At 45.5% G+C, this 23,312-nt stretch overlaps 1 protein-coding gene across 3 annotated transcripts in view; it reads right to left on the bottom strand.

Moving 5' to 3' along the window:
* ATP7B (ATPase copper transporting beta) overlaps window positions 1-23,312 on the bottom strand; it is a 134,355-nt gene that overhangs the window by 36,396 nt on the left and 74,647 nt on the right. For all 3 annotated transcript variants that reach the window (XM_049853292.1, XM_049853290.1, XM_049853291.1), the window contains exons 4-10: window positions 18,337-18,594; window positions 16,414-16,577; window positions 12,715-12,876; window positions 10,518-10,594; window positions 8,858-9,032; window positions 7,470-7,703; window positions 3,161-3,252 (exon numbers count right to left, since the gene is read on the bottom strand). In XM_049853292.1, the coding sequence (XP_049709249.1) occupies window positions 3,161-3,252; window positions 7,470-7,703; window positions 8,858-9,032; window positions 10,518-10,594; window positions 12,715-12,876; window positions 16,414-16,577; window positions 18,337-18,594 (1,162 nt within the window). The remainder of the gene's footprint in view (window positions 1-3,160; window positions 3,253-7,469; window positions 7,704-8,857; window positions 9,033-10,517; window positions 10,595-12,714; window positions 12,877-16,413; window positions 16,578-18,336; window positions 18,595-23,312) is intronic.

The raw sequence follows: 23,312 nt of genomic DNA, 5'->3' as shown, positions 1-23,312 counted from the left end.
TCTTCAATATCTAAGACAATGCTGGGTATTTAATAAATTCTTCTGGTCTGATCTTAAAATGTTACCGCCACACTGTGATGGGAGCAGGTGGACCCACAGTGTGTCCACAGCCCAGAAATTAATCACTGTCCTTGGAAAAGCAGTGAGTTATGACAGGTGCAGCCCTACATTCCTTTGGCTTTTCAACTGGCTCGCCTTCTGGCAAAGACGCACTCTCCTTCTATTCAGATCAAGCGGGCAGTTCCAAGCAACTGTGCTGGTCTATCAAAAGCACTTCAAAATGGAAGCAAGAGTCCAGCGGGGCTAGTCAAAGAAAAGATGAGTCAAAACAAAACGCAGCTGTCGAAAGCTTTATTCTCTGTCTGAGTGTTTTCACTTCTCAGAAGCATCCACGTTGTTGACTTCGGAGGAGAAAACATGTGGGGGTATTGTAAGGCTGAAGAGCCAGGGGAGCAGTGTGAGTGAGAGCTCAGAAGTACCAAGTGACAAATCACAGCAGGATCCTTAGTCTGGAAGACAGCGTCTTGTTCAGTGGCTCAGTCCAGCTTCAGCACTTTCCTGCCGTGGACGACGGACAAGTGACCCACCTCAGTGACCTTTAGATTCTTCCTCACGAACATGGGGACAATGACAGCACCAACCACACAGGGAGGACACCAGATAATCAGTGAAGTGCTTAGTGGTGTACCTGGCACACAGGAAGTACTCACATCTCAGCCCTCATTGTTATCATTATATAATTACTATTTCAAAGCCAGCCTCCAGGCTAAACCCAGTGCCATCATGCCGCAGGCAGGGTCAGACTCTGTCTGGTTAACGGGCCTTCCCACGTTGTGCCCGCTGGTTCTTTTCCTTAGCAAATGCTCCCTGGGCCCCTGCTCTGGAGGCACCACTGGGGACGAGAGACCCACCTCAGCTGTCCTGGGAGCATGGCCTTCACGGCTGCATGAACTGACACCGGCAACAGTGTGCCAAACAGCAAGAGCAGGGTGGGAGAGGGACAAGGTAAGGCCAGGTAACTACATTTGTCTACACACAGGGGAGCTTCCTGGAAGAGGCAGTGTTGACAGTGAGACTTCAACACCTAGTAGGCCCAAAGGCTGGGGTGGGGGATGCACAGGCCCAGGGAATAGCATGTGCGGAAGCACAGAGGCAGCACCTTCCAAGGACTGAAAGCTGCCCCACCCCCCCGCCCCACCCATAAAATGCAAATAGTTGCCATTCAGTTGATTCTGACTCATGGCAATCCCACATGTTTGGGGTAGAACTGCACTCCATAAGGTTTTCAAGGCTGTGACCTTTTAGAAGCAGGTTGCCAGGACTTTCTTTCAAGGTACTTCTGGGTGGGTTCAAACTGCCAGCCTTTCTTGGGTGCTTAACTATTTGCACCACTCAGGGACTCTGAAAGCTGGCCAGTGGGGCTGCAGACCAGCCTCAAGAATTCTGGTGAATTCACCGAGAGGCCAGATGATACAGGAGCCCTTCTGCCATGCTGAGAGTCTGCACCGACCCTAACCCAGCAGTGAGCCACAGGGCGCTTTCAGCTTGCTCTTCTACCTGGCTCCAATACAGAGAATGGACGGTATGGGGCAGGCACGCTCAGACGGGGCAGCCAGGCAAGAGCCGAGAGGTGGATAGCGAGAATTAAACAGAATGAGGAGATATTCAGGAAATAAGTCAACAGGATGCAGTGAATGACTGGATGTGGGCAGTGGGCAGGAAGAAGAGAAAGAGAGGAAAGGGAACAGAGGAGGCGCCCAAGAGGACGACTGAGGAGGAGGCAGAGAGGCAGGTAGACAAGTAAGAGTTTGATCAGAGAATCCAAAGGATCAGAAGACTCTGAGGATGAGGGAGTGGGCTTCGACCACGGGGTGTTCATGGGATCTAGCAAAAAACGAAGGAAGTCATGATGGCCTTGGCAGCGGTTGTGACGGCTGCGGGCAGAGGATAACCAGGACGTGGGGCAGAAGAGAGGGCCCATGGAGACATCTCTTCTAAGGAGGTCAGTGGTAAAAAGGACGAAGGTAGTGGGGATGTGGGGCCCAGGGAAGGTTGTTTAACAATGGAAGTCTAGATGTATGTCCTAGTGGATGGTAAGAATCAGCAAAGAGGGAGGAACTGAAGACCAAGGAGAAAACCAATGGAGAGGACTGGGAGGTGAGATGCTGCTTCTTCCACTGGGGCAGAAAGGCAGGGGGCTGCCTGTGGGTGAAGGCTGGGTCTGCAGGTTGAATGGTACGGAGCTGATGGACTTCCCATGCACGGCTTCTATTTCCAGGACACTGAGGAGTTAGATCACAGGCTAAGGTGAAAGCAGTGGGGCCAGAGACATTTCAGGACTAGGATGAAGGCTTGAAATAACCACTGCCCAGAATATAAAAAGAGGCTGACCAGGAAATATTATAAAAATGTCCAAATTATTAAATATGCTTTAAGAGTCAGTATGTGTAAGGGTTAAGAATGACTGTCTGCATTATATCCTAATTCCACCACTTAATAATAGCTGTGTGACCCTGGGTCAGTTGCTTAATCTCTCTGAACCTCAGTTTCATCATCTGTAAAATAAGAATAATAACAGTACCTTCCGTATAAGACTTTTCTGGGGTGGGTGGGGTGAGGTTGATTTAAGACTAAATACAAAGAGGCTAGAATAATGTCTGAGATAGTAAATGCTATATAAGTTTCGGAAACCCTGGTGGCACAATGGTTAAGAGCTACAGCTGCTAACCAAAAGGTCTGCAGTTTGAATCCACCAGGCGCTCCTTGGAAACCATACGGGGCAGTTCTACTCTGTCCTATAGGGTCGCTACAAGTCAGAATCAACTCGATGGCAGTGGGTATATAAGTTTCAGCAATTCAGCAATACTGACAACAATTTTGAATATCAGCCAACCTTATAAAGAAGATAAATCCTATTCCCACTGTTATTCTTTGGCAAACTGAAGCCTTTTTCTCTCTGCCTGTCTGAATCCTCAAATCTTGCAAAATAGTCTTTGATCATACTCCAGGTTCTCTCTGGAGTTTTCTTTGACCACCATTAGCCTTCCTCTTCTAAATACTTGGAATACTAATAGTCTACACCTCTCATTACCACTTAGCAGAAACACACCACTTTGGTTATTTTTAGTAACTCCAGGTTATTTTTAAAGATTTAACCCACCTGATTATTATGTTGTCCTCACCAAGGGTCACGACAGTAGCTTCTGTGGCTTGGAGAGACATGAGTTTGGCAAGGGCCTCTGAGGTCTTGCTCTAAGAAATAACCAGAATATAAACCAGAGCGATTATAAGCTGACCTATCAAACCTAGGCCTATCCCCACAAAGCTGGCGATGGAAGTGGCTGCTCCCTCCCACAGCTGCCCCCACAGCCACTGAGGGAAAGGCCGCTCTCTCCCACAGCTGCCCCTACAGCCACTGAGGGAAAGGCTGCTCTCTCCCACAGCTGCCCCCACAGCCACTGAGGGAAAGGCTGTTCTCTCCCACAGCTGTCCCCACAGCCACTGAGGGAAAGGCTGTTCTCTCCCACAGCTGCCCCCACAGCCACTGAGGGAAAGGCTGCTCCCTCCCACAGCTGCCCCCACAGCCACTGAGGGGAAAGGCCGCTCTTTCCCACAGCTGCCCGTACAGCCACTGAGGGAAAGGCCGCTCTCTCCCACAGCTGCCCCCACAGCCACTGAGGGAAAGGCCGCTCTCTCCCACAGCTGCCCCTACAGCCACTGAGGGAAAGGCTGCTCTCTCCCACAGCTGCCCCCACAGCCACTGAGGGAAAGGCTGTTCTCTCCCACAGCTGTCCCCACAGCCACTGAGGGAAAGGCCGCTCTCTCCCACAGCTGCCCCCACAGCCACTGAGGGAAAGGCTGTTCTCTCCCACAGCTGCCCCCACAGCCACTGAGGGAAAGGCTGTTCTCTCCCACAGCTGCCCCCACAGCCACTGAGAAAAAGGCTGCTCCCTCCCACAGCTGCCCCCACAGCCACTGAGGGAAAGGCTGCTCCCTCCCACAGCTGCCCCCACAGCCACTGAGGGGAAAGGCTGCTCTCTCCCACAGCTGCCGCCACAGCCACTGAGGGAAAGGCTGCTCTCTCCCACACCAGCCCCCATGGCCTCCGAGGGAAAGACTGCTCCCTCACAGTCTCCCCCATAGCCTCTGGGGGAACAGATGTTCCCTCCCACAGCCACCCCTATTTCAAAAAGCTCTGGCAAGACAGGGTTACCCACACTCACCCAGGCTGTCATCACACTGGCGCCTATGCCATTCGGTTTTATGAATTACAGCTCAGATTAAAAAACAAACACCAGTCTTCTCACTGAACGTTTTCTTTTGTTGTTGTTGTTAGGTGCTGTTGAGCTGGTTCCGACTCATAGCGATGCCATGCACAACAGAACGAAAAACTGCCCGGTCCTGTGCCATCCTCACAATTGTTGTTATACTTGAGCTCACTGTTGCAGCCACTGTGTCAATCCACTGTGTTGAAGGTCTTCCTCTTTTCTGCTGACCCTGTACTTTGCCAAGCATGATGTCCTTCTCCAGGGATTGATCCCTCCTGACAACATGTCCAAACTGTCTAAGACACAGTCTCACCGTCCTTGCTTCTAAGGAGCACTCTGGTTGTACTTCTTCCAAGACAGATTTGTTCATTCTTTTGGCAATCCATGGTATATTCAATATTATTCACCAACACCACAATTCAAAGGTATCAGTTCTTCAGTCTTGCTTATTCACTGTCCAGCCTTCACATGCATATGATGCGAATGAAAACACCACCGCTTAGTACAGGCGCACCTTAGTCTTCAAGGTGACATCTTTGCTTTTCAACACTTTGAAGAGGTCCTTTGCAGCAGATTTACCCAATGAGATGCGTCACTTGATTTCTTGACTGCTACTTCCATGGCTGTTGATTGTGGAGCCAAGTAAAATGAAATCCTTGACAACTTCAAATCTTTTCTCCCTTTATCATGATGTTGCTCATTGGTCCAGTTGTGAGGATTTTTGTTTTCTTTACGTTGAGGTGCAGTCCATACTGAAGGCTGTGGTCTTTGATCTTCATTAGTAAGTGCTTCAAGTCCTCTTCACTTTCAGCAAACAAGGTTGTATCACCTGCATAACGCAAGCTGTTAATGAATCTTCCTCCAATCCTGATGCCCTGTTCTTTGTACAGTCCAGCTTCTTGGATTATTTGCTCAGCATACAGATTGAATAGGTATGGTGAAAGGATACAACCCTGGCACACACCATTCCTGGCTTTAAACCAGCACCCCCTTGTTCTGTCCGAACAACTGCCTCTTGATCTATGGAAAGGTTCCTCATGGCCACAATTAAGTGTTCTGGAATTCCCATTCTTCACAACATTATCTATAATTTATTATGATCCACACAGTTGAATGTCTTTGCATAGTCTATAAAACACAGGTAAACATCCTTCTGGTATTCTCTGCTTTCAGCCAGGATCCATCTGACATCAGCAGTGATATCCCTGGTTCCACGTCCTCTTCTGAAACTGGCCTGAATTTCTGGCAGTTCCCTGTTGATATACTGCTGCAGCTGTTTTTGAATGATCTTCAGCAAAATTTTGCTTGCATGTGATATTAATGATATTGTTCTATAATTTCCACATTCGGCTGGATTGCCTTTCTTGGGAATAGGCATAAATATGGATCTCTTCCAATCAGTTGGCCAGGAAGCTGTCTTCCATTATTTCTTGGCACAGACGAGTGAGCACCTCCAGTGCTGCATCCATTTGTCGAAACATTTCAATTGATATTCCATCAATTCCTGCAGCCTTGTTTTTCGCCAATGCCTTCAGAGCAGCTTGGACTTCTTCCTTCAGTACCATCGGTTCCTGATCATATGCTACCTCTTGAAATGGTTGAACATCGACTAATTCTTTTTGGTATAATGACTCTGTGTATTCTTTCCATCTTCTTTTGATACTTCCTGCATTGTTTAATATTTTCTCCCATAGAATCCTTCACTATTGCAACTAAGGGCTTGAGTTTTTTCTTCAGTTCTTTCAGCTTGAGAAACACTGAGCGTGTTCTTCCCTTTTGGTTTTCTATCTCCAGCTCTTTGCACATGTCATTATAATACTTTGTCTTCTTGAGCTGCCTTTGAAATCTTCAGTTCTTTTACTTCATCATTTCTTCCTTTGGCTTTAGCTGCTTGACATTCATGAGCAAGTTTCAGAGTCTCCTCTGGCATCCATCTTGGTCCTTTCTTTTCTGTCTTTTCAATGACCCCTCGCTTCATGTATGATGTCCTTCCACAATTCGTCTGGTCTTCGGTCACTAGTGTTCAATGTGTCAAATCTATTCTTGAGATGGTCTCTAAATTTAGGTGGGATATACTCAAGGCCATATTTTGGCTCCTGTGGACTTGCTGATGTTCTTCAGTTTCAGCTTGAACTTGCATATGAGCAATTGATGGTCTGTTCCACCGTCGGCCCCTGGCCTTGTTCTGACTGATGATATTGAGCTCTTCCATGGTCTCTTTCCACAGATGTAGTCAATTTGATTCCTGTATATTCCATCTGGTGAGGTCCATGTGTATAGCCGACGTTTAAGTCAGTGAAAGAAGGTATCTGCAATGAAGAAGTCGTTGGTCTTGCAAAATTCTATCATTCGATCTCCAGCATTGTTTCTATCACCAAGGCCATATTTTCCAACTACCGATCCTCCTTCTTTGTTTCCAACTTTCACATTCTAATCACCAGTAATTATCAATGCGTCCTGATTGCATGTTTGATCAATTTCAGACTGTAGCAGCTGATAAAAATCTTCTATTTCTTCATCTTTGGTCTTAATGGTTGGTGCATAAATATGAATAATAGTTGTATGAATTCGTCTTCCTTGTAGGCGTATGAATATTATCCTAACACGGACAGCAGGCCGTCATCACACTGGTGCCTATGCCATTCAGTTCTATGAATTACACCTCAGATTAAAAAAATGAACACCAGTCTGACCACTGAATGTTTTCTTTTAGGTCAGTTTAATTCTTTTTCGGGACTGAGTCTCACTCTTTAATACCCACTAAAACCCGTTGCTGTCAAGTCCATTCTGACTCTTTTATAGGATACGTTAAAGGCTCTGGCAAGACAGGATTACCCACACTTTCCAATGCAGGGTGTTAAAAATGGCATGGCTCTGAAGTGGAAATACAGATTTCCAAATAACAAGCTCTATGTTAAGTGACGTACTGAGAGGCGGTGTGAGCTCTGACCTGAAGCCCAGGGTTCTTCCCACTCTACAATGCACCTGAAGAAAGGTATTAACAATTATCTGGATTAGCTGGGATTTCAGAAATAGCAACCAATTTGGAGATTAGTGATGTACATGTACACGTAGGTTTCATGTTTCTTTAAGTCTTTCTCCATATTGTGTATAATTACTAATTCTAAACGTGGTGTTTGGATGTATTGAGATTTCTATTACTAAAGGAACCACTTTTTTTAAGCCTGAAGCTGCAGTTACCTTTGCCACGTGTTCCAGCCATCGTCCCAGGGCAATGAAGACGAAGAGCATGGGGGGCGTGTCAAAGAATGTCACAGGGCTCCTCTCAGCCTTCTCAGCAATGGCCACCACCAGGATCACCAGAGAGTAGACATAAGCAATGCTCGTGGCCAACACAATGAGCACGTCCATGTTGGCCGCCCTGTGTTTCAGAGACTTGTAGGCCTGGACGTAGAAATACCACCCACCGAGAAACTGCAAGACAGAGGAAGAAGAGTGAAGACCACCTACAAGCAAGAACACAGTTCAACAAGCAACCTTAGCTCAGGAGGTCCCTCAGGGTAGCAAATACTCTAGGTTTTTGCACAATTTGGACATTACTTTTCCCTGTAATCGGTGTTTAAGAAATGTACTTTCTGACTCACAGAAATGGATGATTAAGGGCATGTGGGGCTTTAAAAACCAGTTCACGCCAATGGGAGGCTGGTTACATACACTATGGCTTGTTTATAACAGGCCGGAAGGAGGATGCGCTAGATCTATAAACCACAACACATGGTTAAGTGAAAAGGTCAGTTACAAAATCAGTCTATCTACTAGGATTCCATTTCAGTTAAAAAAGTATGTGTGTCTGTATTATGTGAACATGCCACACACACAGACACAGACACACACATAAATGTGTATATTCTCTATATAGACAAAGATCTGGAAAGATACATGCTGAGCTACAACTAGTAATAATACTATGGTAACCCTGGGGAACAGGATTGGGCTGGAGGGCAAACTTGGATTAATGAAAGAACACCTTCTCCTTTTCTTCTTATACAATGGCTTGAATTGTTTACAGCAAGTGTATATTCCATTTGTAACAGAAAAGAAAACATAGGGAAAAAAATTCAGCCTATAAATGCTTGCCCCCAAACAGTTCTAAATTAAACACTGTAATATTAAGGAGTTTTATAATTCCAAAATACACACATAAAGGGCACATTTCCCACCAGAAACATGATTAGCTCCTTAATGTCACCTCAGAGCAGTTCTACGAGGCCTCTCTTTCCCTCAAACATAACAGCCACGTTTCTGCCTCCCAAGAGACGCATGAGCTCCAGGACGGTCCAGGTGCTACTTCCAACAACACAGGTAAATTAGGCCAAATGACACGCAAATCAGAGACAAACTCTGGTTCACCAGTCCTTCCAGGGAGAGTCCTGATTATGGCGACCAACTCTGAAACCCACAGTGGAACCAGGCCCTTCTTAGTCCTCCAGGTTAGAGGGCAGACCTGGCTAGGTGTGGAGCTGAAAAGCTTCAGCAAAGTGCCATTTAAGCAAGCTACAGGCTGCATGTGGCATAAGAGGACAGAGCAAGCACGGGGGCAAAGGCCTGCCCATCTTTCTAATACCCACCTGGACAAAGGTACACAAGATGAAGAAAACGAGGTTTAGAATGGACAGTCCTGGGATGATGTTGTAGTCCAGGGCCATAGACGCGTGAGGCTCATGGACGGGTATCAGCATATAGATCATTAAACCCATAACAGGAATGCCGAACACCAGGCTGCACAGGAATGACTTCCTCCACCTGAGAGCAAACGCAGCCACAGAGATATCAGACACAGCTTTTCACTGGGTCACAGGCTGGTTCCCTCCTGAGGACTTGGTTTGAGACTTGCTATTACTGTCACATGTCTGGGCAAGACCACCAAGGACAAAAGCAAAAGGGCTCTCTCCCTGAGAGTGGCCATCTGAGGGAATTTCTAAAGGTCTAAACAGCTGCAAGGATCTTCCAGAGACGTTTAGGTCCAGTCTCCTGCCTTCACGTAGCTGATGAATTACTTCCCACGTACAGGTGAGGCAACTAAGCCCAAAGGCCGAGACTCTAACCCCAAAGAGGTTTAGCATCCTCAGTTTATGGCTGCCTCCAGCTCTTATTTCAAAATGTAAACATTGATACAAGCAATATTTTATTAGTATAAACTCACGGACACATTCAATTTTTAATACAATTACTTATAATAAAGTCAGTAAAAAGTCTTGATGAAGACCAAAGTTTGAACCTGGGGATGTGGGTGGCAGTTGTGGTCCCACGCGGTCTTCAGCACCCATGAAGTTCTAACGCAGTGGCCGGGGGACTTCTAGTGCACCTTAAGCACAGCTGGAAAACTACTGGTCTACAAGGTAAAGCCCCGCACTTTTCAAGCTGACACCCAAGGGCCCTGAAGACTCAGCTCCTCCTCAGTCTTCCAGATGCCTCTCCTGCCAGTGCTTCCTTGCTCTGGGCATGCCAATCAGAGCAAACCACACGGGTCCCTGAGGGCCTGTGCCCTTTCTGCCTCCATGAACCTAGAAGGCCCCTGCTTCCATCCCTAATCCCTCAGTCAAGCAAACTTCTGATCATCTTTTGAGGCTCAAATCATGTGTCCCCTGCTTGGAGGTTTCCCTGGCCTCCCCAGAATCCACTTGAACGGCTGCTGTCATTGTTCACGCACTTGTCCCCAGCCACACTAGGGGCCCTCTTCAATATTCTATTTCCCCAGCACCAGCCTGGTACCCTGCACGCACAGTGGCACAATGTGTGTTGAATGAATAAGTGAACAACTGAAACAATAAATGAACCCAGGTCTCCCAGAACCCATTGTCCTTCTACTTGGCCATGAGACCAGTCCTCTGATCCTAGTCCTAGAGCGCATTCAAATAAAGTCTTAAAATGCTGTTAAAGAAAAAACTCGATATTCCCTCACTCCCAACCTAAGTGCTCCCCAATTCCTTTTGACCTGCCCCATGTGGTTACTCTGCCACATTAGCCACACGCCAGATGCTCAACAGCGACACGTGGCCAGTGGCTATCACACTGGACAGCACAGATACAGAACGTTTCCATCGCTGCATGAAGTTCTGTTGGATAGCTCTACTCTAAAGGGCTTTACAAGTGGAAGACGCCATGGGAAGCCAGGGACACTGGGGACAGAGGTGAGCACGCAGGCACTGGTGCAGGAGCAGCCACAGTCAGGCCCACAGAGAAGGTACTTAGACAAGAGCTTCTGTTTTACTTTGCTGTTCTACCTACTGCTTTATTTCCAGCTTGTGGTCCAAGTGATGAGCGTTGGGGTCTCTCTGGGCCAAGGAAGCATGAAAGCCAATTTCCTTGTTATGAAAAAGAAAGGGGTGGGGAGCAAGGAGGAGGATACTTGGTTAAAACATGCATTGGAAGAAAGCATTTTACCACCATTGAGATACATTTTTTGAAATCAGCAAGTTAATCCAAAATTGTCTCTGAGGATTGGACTAGCTCTTCCTCCTGGGGACCTTTTAGGCCCAACTGCCCTGTGCACTCTGTTCAGAGGCTCAGCCAGTGCCTGCCTGAGCTTACAGCTGTATCACCCACAGAGAGACGGCCCCAGACGGCCACGCCCGTTCCCCGTTTGCTGAACGCTGCAGATTCCAGGACGACAACTTTACCAGGCCCCAAAGCGGGCCAATGTTGAGTCATAAACTCAGAGTTTTTGAGCTGGGGAATCCCAAATATCCAATGGTACGAGTACTTTCATCCTGAATAAGAGGAAACCGAAGGTCACACAGGTTGACTAACTGGCCTGAGGTCACAGGGTTATCGGAAGCGCTAGATGCAGCACTCAGGTCTTCAGGCTCACAGGCTGTGCCCCTCCCACTGGAGCACAACTGACTCCTTTAGTATTTGGAGGCCGCGGCTCCCACAGTGGCCTGAGAAGGACTGCGGCCCATCTTGTGTTTTTTTCAGGCATTAACTCAACCACTTCTTTTACCACCTCACTCTCCCACCCTCTGTGCCATCTTTGACCTGATCACTAAGTCCCTGACATGCTTTATGACTACATGACAGGAAGGACACTAGGAACCATCCTGTGCATCAGCACAACATAGGGATGAGCCTCAGAACTTTGGTATTGGACTTTAACACAAAAATAAAAAGCTTATGGTAGGAAAAAAAAGCGCCTAAGGTTTTCTAAGACAATTCCTTTCACAGCCAATACCAGCCTAATCATATTAGGAAAAGGTACCCCAGGGAGGTAAGAACAGAGGCAATATCCCTCCAATAAGGACCAAGGGGATGCTGCACCAGGTTCAGGGCTGGGTGGAAGCAAACGAAGTATTATAATAAGGAAGGGCAACTGAGGTGTGTTCAAAGTCAAAGCTACCACCTGGAATTCTCCCTACTGCCTGTCCTATCATTCTGGCTTCTGTGCCTCGTCCCTGCCGTATCACTACCGTTCTTTAAGATCTGTGGTGGAAAGAAAGGCTGCTGAATTTGGAATTACAACATCTGCGTTTGAATCCCAGTTCAGCCCTGTTAGTTGTGGACCACCGAGCAAAGTCACTTAACCTCTCCGAGGCTCTGTCCTCATTTGATAAAGTAGCTGTGTTACCTGCCTCCAGGTATGAGGCATCATATCATCACCATCCTCAGCATCATGATATTTACATGCCCGAAAGCTCTGCTAGGTCATACAACAGACAGTATCTCTTTAAGAAAATGAAACACACACACGACAAAGAGAAAATTAAGGACAATGACAATGTTAACCCTGCTGCAGAGATGCTGCATTTCATAAGCAGCTGAGCTAGTAGTTGTCGATGAACTGAATTTATCTTTCTACTAGTTGTTACGGGTTGATCTTGTTTGGTCTCGGCTAATTTTTTAACAGCCCACTGGGATCACCACGACCGCTCATTCCCTTGTCGTCAGTGCAGCATAGACTTTAGAAAGGGAACGGTGTGATGGTGTGTGCTAACAAACCAAGAAGGAGAGCAGGAGGGGAGAGCACATGGAACTATTCCAACTGATCTTCCAAAGCAGGAGCTACCCATCAGCCCAATCTAAGGCAAGCCTAGCACAGAAACAAAATGTGGAACAGTTATTTCCAATACTAACAGTTCTCTGAGATACTAATACTGCTGAAAAATTATAACTGGAGCAATTTGACTCCACGTGCCAGGTATCTTGGCTATTTTGATGTTTCTTAGGGAATGGCTGAAATTAAAACTTCAATTAATTTTTTCTGTTTTTACCCATTCACCAATTTTTTTCCCTCAGATGATGGTATCTACTTACCTTCACAAGTTTATTTTAAAATGGCTGACCTTATTTGATGGGAAAAGGTGAAGAAATTTTGGTAATTTTCATTCTTTTCTTTTTGCTTAGCTATATGTTCTCATTTTTCTACAATGGTAAAAAAATGATTATGTGTTTAAACATGGTGAGCATAATTTTTAAATAAACGACTTACCTCAATAATTTTTATAATATCCCGGGGACCAATAATTTCAGGATCAAATTTAATGTGGGCTTTGCTAGTGGCGAGAGCCACTGAGGCATAGGTGATGCCGTTTGTCCTCGTGAGCTTGGACTCTATGTTGTGAACACAGGAAGCGCAAGTCATCCCTCTGATCTGTAACACAAGATGACACAAATCCCACCAATGGAGCCTCGACAAGGGCAGATCAAAGGCACATCAGGGAGTTCCGTTGAAAACGCCTCTTCTCCTCCACAGCACGCTCCCAAGACTCTAGACCCCCACCTCCAACTCCAGGTGCAAGATCTCCACCCCCACCATCCCTCTGGGCTTCACAGACACAGACAGACATTCTTCTCCACTAGAGACAGGAGAAACAGCTCGTCACTAAACAGACGGCAGCAGGCCAAGGCTTGGCTTCCCTAAGCCAGCTCTACCCAGCTGTGTAGGTTATCTCACCAGCAGTGCTGGGGTGAGAATGTCTGCAGTTCTCTGCTGCCAAAGGGTGAGGCTGTGCACCACCACCAAGCCCTGAGAACGCCCACACTGTTCTGCATAATCCTGAGGTCCCCGGCCTCTGATCGGCAGCTGCTAATACCCTCCTACTGCAATGCTCTGGAGGCGCCAAGGCGACCACATCATTTCTTCATTATCTGCAGGAGGAAAGGATTTAGGAAGTGACTGAAGAGATGAAATGTGAGGTGGTCCCAAAGTAGGGACAGGATGTCGATAGGTGAAGGCAAGGGCAGCATGAGGTTCTGCAGAGAGAGATCAGCTCAGAAAAAGGCAAAAGACAGGACAGCACCAGGCATCCAGGCCACCATCAACAGCCTGGCTTGGCTGCGGCACAGGATGTGCGTGGGAGAGGAAGAGGAGGGAAGTTTGCAAAGTTGGTTGGGTCCACAGCATGAAGGCTTTTGCATACCCAGATAAAAACGTATGCTAACCCAGACACTTTGCAGCCAGCCACTTCAGTGGTTAGCACTGCAATGACGACTGGAGCTGCGCTTTGAAATCTGCACCAGCAATGCCAGATTCGAATACCAAAGATGATGAGAGTCCCATCTGGAATTAGGGAGGAAGGAGAGAGGAGTGCCTCTATAATCACAACACGTTCACCTTGGCATAGAACCTAAGGAGAAAACGAGGGGCTTACCTGCTGGCAGGTAGCTGTGCAGACAATTGCCATGGTATTCTTAAACTCTCTATTTTTATAATAATAATAGGCACCACTTATGAGCATTTATGATGTGCCAGGCACCATCCTAGGCACTTCCATGCTCAGAACAACCCTATGACATAAGTCTTGGTAACTGTGGCACTGTGAGGCTTAGTAACTTGCCCAAAGTCACACAGCCAGTGAGTGGTAAAGCTGGAGCAGGAGCCCAGAGAGTCTGTCTCCAGGGTCTGTGCAGTGTTACTGGGAGGGGAAAAGGCTCAGCAAGGTGAAGGTGGCTAGTCCCTGCAGTGACAGAGGCAGAATTCAAGCCCAGTATAAACAGAGATTTACTCTGCTTTTGCCATACCACCTTGTGTCTCTTGACATGACAAAAAGTATGACTGTGACTGCCATTCCTGTAATATATTAGGCAAACCAGGCAATTCACTCTCCTGAGTATCAGTGGCCAGCACTTCATAAAATGTTAATAAAATCTAGATATCTACATAAACGGTCTGTGAACATGTGATGATGACTATGGACACTGCTTAGCTAAAGAAAATACGCTGTAATAAAAACATTCTTTAAAAAATTTTTAAACCTTTCCCAGTAATATTCTTGATTAAGATTTTCCACAAGCAACCTGAGCCAGGTAAGTGACAACATCACACCTGGAGGCTTGCAACAGGGACCTGGCCCTATCGCAGGGCTGCTCTGAGCAGTAACCCAGTGAGCACTGAACTTTGCCCCAACACACGGGGGGCCATCACAGCAAAAGTTTGCTCAACAAAGAACACCACTTACCAGGAGCTCAACGCGCAACCCATTTCCTCAACATTACTTCTTCAAATATTTACTTACCACTCATGGCAGTGACCAAACACATTAAGAAATTCAAAGACCTTTCTACCTTGGTAGAATAGCATTGCTCAATTCCATGTCGGTTTCTTCTAAGACTCCCTTTGTTTACACAAGAAGAACTTCGTACAGAAGTGCTTGCAAACACAGCAGATTCTAAGTACGAGCAGCCCCCAGGTTACAAACGAGATCTGTTCCTAAGTCTGTCTTGAAGTCATATTTGTAGGTAAGTCACGATAGGTGCATGTGGTTCTTAAGTAGCATCAGTTACTCAAATGTTTGTCTTAGTATACAGTATATATTTTACCTTTGTCTCAGCACTTGGAACCCATCAGCTGCTCCTTGGAAACCCTATGGGGAGGCTACTCTGTCCTATGGGGTTGCTATGAACGGCAACAGGTATGCATATAAAACACTTAAGAAACAGTACCATATACCATACCCATTGCCGTCGAGTCGATTCCAACTCATAGTAACCCCACAGGGCAGAGCGGAACTGCCCTGCAGGGTTTCCAAGAAGCGGCTGGTGGATTTGTACTGTCGACCTTTTGGTTAGCAGCTGAATGCTTTAACCACTGGACCACGAGGGCTCCTCCAATACACTCAAACACCTTAAACATAGTAATACAATAAAACAAAACAAAAAAGTCAAATCTGCTGCTGTCGAGTAGACTCCCCTCAGAGCAATCCTACAGGATAGAATAGAACCGCCTTGCAGGGTTTCCAAGGAGTGGCTCATGGATTCGAACTGCTAACCATTTGGTTAGGGGCTGAGCTCTTAACCACTGCACCACCAGGGCTCCAGGAACACAATACGTAATAATAAAAGTAACTACATATGGTATACTATACTGTACTGAAGAGAGAGAATGTGTATGCATGTAGGTATACAGTACTGTAAAAAAAAAAAACATTAAAGAAACAGTTCTTAAAACAGCTTAGACGGAAAAAAAAAAAAAACCACGATTAAAAGTTAACCACTGTATTTAACTCAAATTTTTAATACAACAGGCTTTATGACAGTCCCCTCTTAGGACTTGCTGTACTAGAAATACCTGTTGTTTGCAGTTATTTGTTGACATGGATAACAGCGGGTACACAAGGAACAATACCTCCCCTTCCCCCAAAACACACTGGGAACAGCAACCATTTTAGGCATTAGCCTCAGACTGAGTGTTGGGATACTTTGGTCACCAGTTACCTCCTAAGCACACGTATGCCTACCAACAATCCCTCTCCATTTTTTAGTGGCACCAGCTAACATGCTGACTCCCCTCTCCTGGTCTCAAGGTAACTCTAGGCATTCTAGCTTCCTTTAGGCTTTATGCACTGCCATATTTGACCTCCCCCAAACCACCAAGCTCAAGACAGCCCACCATTTTTAATTCCTCTCTGTCTAATAGTCTTGGGACCTGCCATATGCCCTCAATGCATTCAGTAGCATCCACTCCTACGACTTTGGACATAACTGACCTTCCTTCATAAAATGAACAGGCCACTGTTGTTGGTATCAAAGGAAAACAAAACAAAAAACCAACAACACCAAATAGGGTATATTCAAGATGGTAGAAATTTACTGATCACAACCAAGGTTGCCACCAGAAATTCATCTGCAAATTGTCAAAAGCCAGCAGCCCTCTAACCCAAAAGCTCTCCAACCCAGCTACTGTACTTACACTCAGCTCGATGTTGCCATCTGAACCTGTGTAGTCTTCCATTACTGCTGCTTGAAAGCCCAAGTTCTCGATGAGCTGAGCTATTTCAAATGGCTGGATGATTTCCGGATTATACTTGACCTCTGCCTTCCCGGCCATCAAGGCTACCAGCACAGAGAGAACACCTGAAAGCATGAGGTCACAGCTATCACACTCTATGCAAGCCCTCTGGGGTGGCATGCTTCATGGAATTTAACGAGGGAAAGTATCTCTCCTGTAAGCCTCTAGAACAGCGGTTCTGCAACTTGGCTGCACATTTGGATCACCTGGGGAGTTTCTGACAGTCAAAATGCCTGGATCTTAACGCAGACCAATTAGGTCAGACTCTCGCAGAGGGGGAGGCAGGCATCATTTTTTAAACCTCCTCAGGTGGTTTCCATGTGCAGCCAAGTTGGAGAGCTACTGTTCTAGAACAATGCTTCTTAGACTTTAACGGGCCTATGAACCACCTGGGGCTTTTGTTACACTACAGGCTTCAACTCGGCAGGTCTGGGTGGGGTCTAGCCACTCCCAGGTGATGTCGGTGCCACTGGTCCCGGGACTGCATTTTGAGTAGGGCTTCAGAAGACACTGATGGTCACACAAACATCAAAAGCAAGGGATGGGGAGGAAGGGGGAAAAGAGGACTCATGCTTAGGGGACACTGAGTTTCTGTCAGTGGTGGCAGAATAAACTAGAAATGGACAGTTGTAATGGTGGCACAACATGATGAATGTAACCAATCCCTGAATCATACACGTAAAAATCAGTGAATTGGCCAATGTTTTGTTATACATATTTTTACCACATTAAAAAAAAAAAAAGCAAGGGATATCGTCTGCATCTATCAAATACTGCTACATCAAGGATATACTTACTTTTTCCTCCACTTTCATGAAAGGGAAAAATACAAAATTTTCAAAAATCGTTTTCCTTATTCTTTTTCCGTTTCTAATGACCTCAAGGAGTGAAAAAGAAACCCCACAAACTATCTTACTAACACTATTGGGCTAGTTTTAAAAAAAAAGCCCCATTCAAATAAAACGAATGACATGTTTGAGAAAAGACGCCATAAGGGAGATAAAGATGGACTGGAGCCAGCAACTGAAACATAGGCTAATTTCATGAGCAGCCAAACCATGGGCCACAAAGACACCTCGATAACACCTCAATATGAGAACGGTCATTCTAGAGCTGCAGGAAATGATAAAACATGGCGACAAGAGGTTAGAAAAGGTGTCATCCTAATCCGAGGTTGATTCCAAGGGCCAAGGAGTCAGAGCAAAAAGGAACCTGGAACCACTGAGGTGAGGAAGGACAGCAGCTGACCTAGGGGGCAAGGCAGCAGTGGTTAAGATATTTTACAAACAAAAAATTGGGACAGGATTTTTGTTGCACTTTTTGTTCAAGAGACAGTATTGGAAATGTGGTTTAAAGGAAAAAAACTGTGGCGTTTCTACAATACCTGATGGGCCACAGGGACAACAGGGCAGAATGTTGGAAACTGAAACTCCTTCACAAAATGCAGGCTATCTGTACAGCATAGTAAGGGGCTGATGGTACTGGAAGGGGAAAAACTGAATAAATGCTAGGACAAATGAATTGAGGAATCTACCCATGGGATGTTCTATGACCTTTAAACTGGGTTTTCCATGGCTAGCTTACTCAGAGACACATTTTTTCTCAGATTAAATACCTCTTAGAGAACAGAATGCCAACTGCCCCAGAGCATCGGACAGACAACTACACTGTCATAAAATGAACTTGCTATCAGATTATCAGGGCTACTGATAAACATAGCCACTGGAGATTCTGAAGGGAGAACACAGATGCCCGTTTTGTGGATTCCGGTGTATGACAGCCTACAGCAGCATTCTAAGGTTAACTTGGACTGAGATCTCTCACCAGCTTCTTTCTGCAGATTCCTCTCTATGTTAGAAACACAGGATGCACAGGTCATGCCTGAGATCTGTAAAAAGCACTTCTGTGGCACCACTGTTCCGGAAGACTGCTGTGACACAGATGAGTGGCCAGGGTTGTGGCTTGGAGGGAGCCCCCTGGCGTGGAGAGCCGCTTCCTGTACAGACAGAGATATGCCACCTGTAGTCTGCACCCTGGAATTCGCAGAACCATGGCTTCCAACATGGCTGCTAGAAGAGTTTTCTAGGATAAAATGTCAAAAATAATTGAAATTAGAAGAACAAATAAATTTTTTTACAAAACAGACTCAACCCTCCAACATCTGCTTCATCCCTCCCCATTTTCCCAGTCCATTTTCTAAATCTACCTACTTTTCTATCCAAATGTCATTTCAGTAATATTCATGCTATTACAGATAACTCCACATCCCCCCTTACTAACCTGCCAATCTCTAACAATGAAGTACAGTCCAACCAACTTCTGGGCTTCTATAGGTTGCTAAAGAGAGTTAAAACAAATCAACAAAATCCCAAGCAAAAAAAAGATATGAACAGGCACTTCATTAAAAAAGACATTCAGGTAGCTAACAGATACATGAAGAAATGCTCAGGATCATTAGCCATTAGAAAATGCAAATCAAAACTACAATGAGATTTCATCTCACTCCAACAAGGCTGGCATAAATCCAAAAAACACAAAGTAATAAATGTTGGAGAGGATGTGGAAAGACTGGAACACTTACACACTGCCGCTGGGAATGTAAAATGGTACAACCACTTTGGAAATTGATTTGGCGCTTCCTTAAAAAGCTAGAAATAGAACTACCATACGACCCAGCAATCCCACTCCTTGGAATACATCCTAGAGAAATAAGAGCCTTTATACAAACAGATATATGCATACCCATGTTCACTGCACCACTGTTTACAATAGCAAAAAGATGGAAGCAACCAAGGTGCCCATCAACAGATGAACGGATAAACTATGGTATATTCACACAGTGGAATACTACGCATAGATAAAGAACAATGATGAAACTGTGAATCATTTCATAACATGGAGGAACCTGGGAGGCACTATGCTGAGTGAAATTAGTCAGTTACAAAATGACAAATATTGCATAAGACCACTATTATAAGAATTCGAGAAATAGTTTAAACAGAGAAGAAAATATTCTTTGATAGTTACAAGAGGGGGAAGGAGGGAGAGGGGTTTTCACTAATTAGATAGTAGGTAAGAACTATTTTAGATGAAGGGAAAGACAACACACAATATAGAAGAGGTCAGCACAACTGGACTAAACTAAAAGCAAAGAAGTTTCCTGAATAAACTGAATGCTTCGAAGGTCAGTATAGCAGGGGCGGGGGCTTGGGGACCATGGTTTCAGGGGACATCTAAGCCAATTGGCATAATAAAATCTATCGAGAAATTATTCTGCATCCCACTTTGGAGAGTGGCATCTGGGGTCTTAAATGTCAGTAAGCGGCCATCTAAGATGCATCAATTGGTCTCAACCCACCTAGACCAAAAGACAATGAAGAAAACCAAAGACACAAGGTAATTATGAGCCCAAGAGACAGAAAAGGCCACAAAAACCAGAGACTACAGCAGCCTGAAATCATAAGAACTAGATGGTGCCCAGCTACAACTGATGACTGCCCTGACAGGAAATACAACAGAGAGTCCCTGAGGGAGCAGGAGAGCAGTGGGATGCAGTTCCCAAGTTCCTGCAGAAAGACCAGACTAATGGTTTGACTGAGACTAGAAGGACCTCAGTGGTCATGGTCCCCAGGCCTTCTGCTGGCCCAAGACAGGAACCATTCCCAAAGCCAACTCTCCAGACAAGGACTGGTCTGGACAATGGGATAGAAAATCATAGTGGTGAAGAATGAGCTTCTTGGATCAAGCAGACACATGAGACTATGTTGGCATCTCCTGTCTGAAGGGGAGATGAGAGGGCAGTGGGGGTCAGAGCTGGCAGAATGGACAGGAAAAGAGAGAGTGGAGGGAAGGAGTGTGCTGTCTCATTAGAGGGAAAGCAATTAGGAGTACATAGCAGGGTGTATATAAATTTTTGTATGAGAGACTGCCTTGATTTGTAAACTTTCACTTAAAGCACAATTAAAAAAAAAAAAAAAACCCAAGCCAACCTATGCTATAGGGTCCTTTATCAAGCCATGCTAACACTAGTGGTGGGCATGTAAATGGATTCAAATTTCTGGAAGCCTATTTGACGTTATGAAAAACAGTACCCCAAACTGCTTGGCATGCAGTAGAGGCTCAATAAGCATTTGCTGATAAAATGAAATAAAGTAAAAATGTTTATACCCTCTGACTCAGCAATTATGCCCATCGATAACTTACTTAGGTAGAATAATTATGTGCACGAAGTTTTAGCCTCAAAAGTGTCCATCAGTGCTATTTATAATCACATGTACACAAACAAGATGGGAACCGTGCAACAGGAGGCTCACTGAGCGAGTCACAGTGTATGCAGACTACAGGATGCTGTGCAGCCCCTAAGCACCCCGCTGCAGACATCTGCACGGACCCAGAGATACGACTATAATAAACTGTAGGGTGAAAAAGGTTTTAAGACTATATATAATATAAACTTATATATTTGAAAAATTTTATATATGCTTTACAAAAAGTCTGGAAACCCATATACAAAAAATGTTAAACATGCATTATAAACAGTGGTAGAATTATAGGATATTTTGGGCTCTGTTTATCTAAAATTTATAATTTTTCTACAATGAACATGTATTACTTATGTTATTTTTAAATTAATCTTAATTCTAAACTGGTCTTCAATCTTACTCTTGCTATCATTTACACTTAGTATTTCCACTATCTTAGTCATCTAGTGCTGCTGTAACAGAAATACCACAAGTGGATGGCTTTAACAAAGAGAAGTTTATTTTCCCACAGGAAAGTAGACTAAAAGTCTAAATTCAGGGGTCAACTCCAGGGAAAGTCTTTCTCTCTCTGTTGGCCTTCTCATCAACGGTTCCCCGAACTAGGAGCTTCTTCACACAGGGACCCTGGGTCCAAAGGACATGCTCTGCTACCAGCACTTTTTTCTTGGTATGAGGTCCTGTCTCTCTGCTCGCTTACTCCTTTTATATCTTAAGGGATTGCCTCAAGACACAATCCAATCCTGTAGGTTTAGTCCTGCCTCACTAACACAACTGCCGCCCATCCTCCGTCATTAACATCATAGAGGCAGGATTTACAACATATAGGAAAATCACACAATACTGGGAATCATGGCCCAGCCAAATTGATACAAACATTTTCTGGGGGACATAATTCAATCCATGACATCCACTATTAATAATAATAACAATACCTTTTGTTGTTGCTATTATTATTATTACTATTATTATAATAACAAGAACCCAAAATGCAGCCTATAAAGCTCACCAGGCCTGGCTCCTGCCTGCCCTTAGCCCTGTCTCTGAGTACGGCCCCTCAGTGCCTCTCAGCCCCATCAGCCTCCTGCTGGCCCCTGAGCCTCTAAGTACAGCCCCTCAGGGCCTCTCAGCCCCCATCAGCCTCCTGCTAGCCACTTGAGCCTACCGTTCTGTTTCACCTCCACACCTTTTCCCTGCTCTTCCTCAGGTCTCTGCCTAACTGGCTCATTCTCATCATTCAGGCCCTGCTCAAAGGCACCTCCTCAGAAAGCCTTCCAGGACCATCCACCCTCCTAGGTCCCTGAACACCCACCCTCCTAGGTCCCTGAACACCCACCCTCCTAGGTCCCTGACCACCCACCCTCCTAGGCCCTGGCCCTGCTTAAGTTTTCTCAGTATCGCTGACCACCTCCTGAAATTATATATTAACCCCTGTTTACCGGTTTTTGTTCTCTCCACCAGAATTCAGCTCCTGAGGGGGCAGGGGCCTCGAGCTGCACACCACTATGCTCACTCCTATAACAGAGCCCGGCACAGTGTAGGCCCTGTGTAAATCCTAGCTGAATGAATGAAGGATTTTACTGAGCATTTAAGTACCAGGCACTGCATTACATATTCGCTTATTTGATGCTCACAGCCTCTTTCTCTTATCTCTTATCCCCGTTTTGAATATGAAGACAGCAAAGCTGAGAGCGTTCTACAACTTGCCCAACTCTCTGTGTTGGAATGCTAGTACTAAATTTCCAACTAAAAAAAACCAAGTCCACTGCCATCATTCCAACTCACAATGACTCTACAGGACAGAGTGGGACTGCCCCACAGAGTTTCGAAGGAGCACCTGGTGGATTCGAACTGCCAATCTTTTGATCAGCAGCCATAGCACTTAACCACTATGGCACCAGGGTTTCCATAAAATTCCAAATATACCCTTTACAATCTAAAGTCACCATCTTAAAAATCAAATGCAACATCTTCACAAACCCTGGCCTGAGCCATTTCTTTCTCCTGTTGCTGTTCCTAGCAGGTTTGCAACCTAAGCTGTCCCTTCTCTGTCCTTTGTTACTCACTGGAACACATACACCTAATCATTTGCCAAGCCCCTGCTCTGTCACCTCCCTAATTTCCTTGGTATCACTGTTCCACTGGCTCAGGTTGTGGTTTGCACCAGGTCACTGATGTAGTCTCCCAATTCCGTTCTGTCCCTTCTCAAGCATGTGGTGTTTAGTTCTAGAGGATGAAGAGTCTTAAAGCTTTGCTCGGACAGTGCGTGCACATACTCAGGGACATTCAGCAGTCTCCTACGGCTCTTCATGTCAAGGACAAATGCCTCACTTAGGATTCAAGACCCCCCGTGAGTTCCCAATTAATTCAACAAATATATATTGACTGCCTATCATGTGTCTGGTTCAGTGGTAGAATATCACCTTCCATGTGGGAGACCCAGGTTCTTTTCCCGGCCAGTGCAGCCACTACCTGTAAGTGGAGGCTTAGGTGTTGCCATGATGCTGCACAGGTTTCAGTGGGGCTTCCAGAAAAGGACCG

The sequence above is a fragment of the Elephas maximus genome, chromosome 14, assembly GCF_024166365.1.
Source record: "Elephas maximus indicus isolate mEleMax1 chromosome 14, mEleMax1 primary haplotype, whole genome shotgun sequence".
Classification (NCBI taxonomy): domain Eukaryota; kingdom Metazoa; phylum Chordata; class Mammalia; order Proboscidea; family Elephantidae; genus Elephas; species Elephas maximus.
Note: the sequence above shows the minus strand (reverse complement) of the source record. Positions and strands in the feature narration are given on the sequence as shown.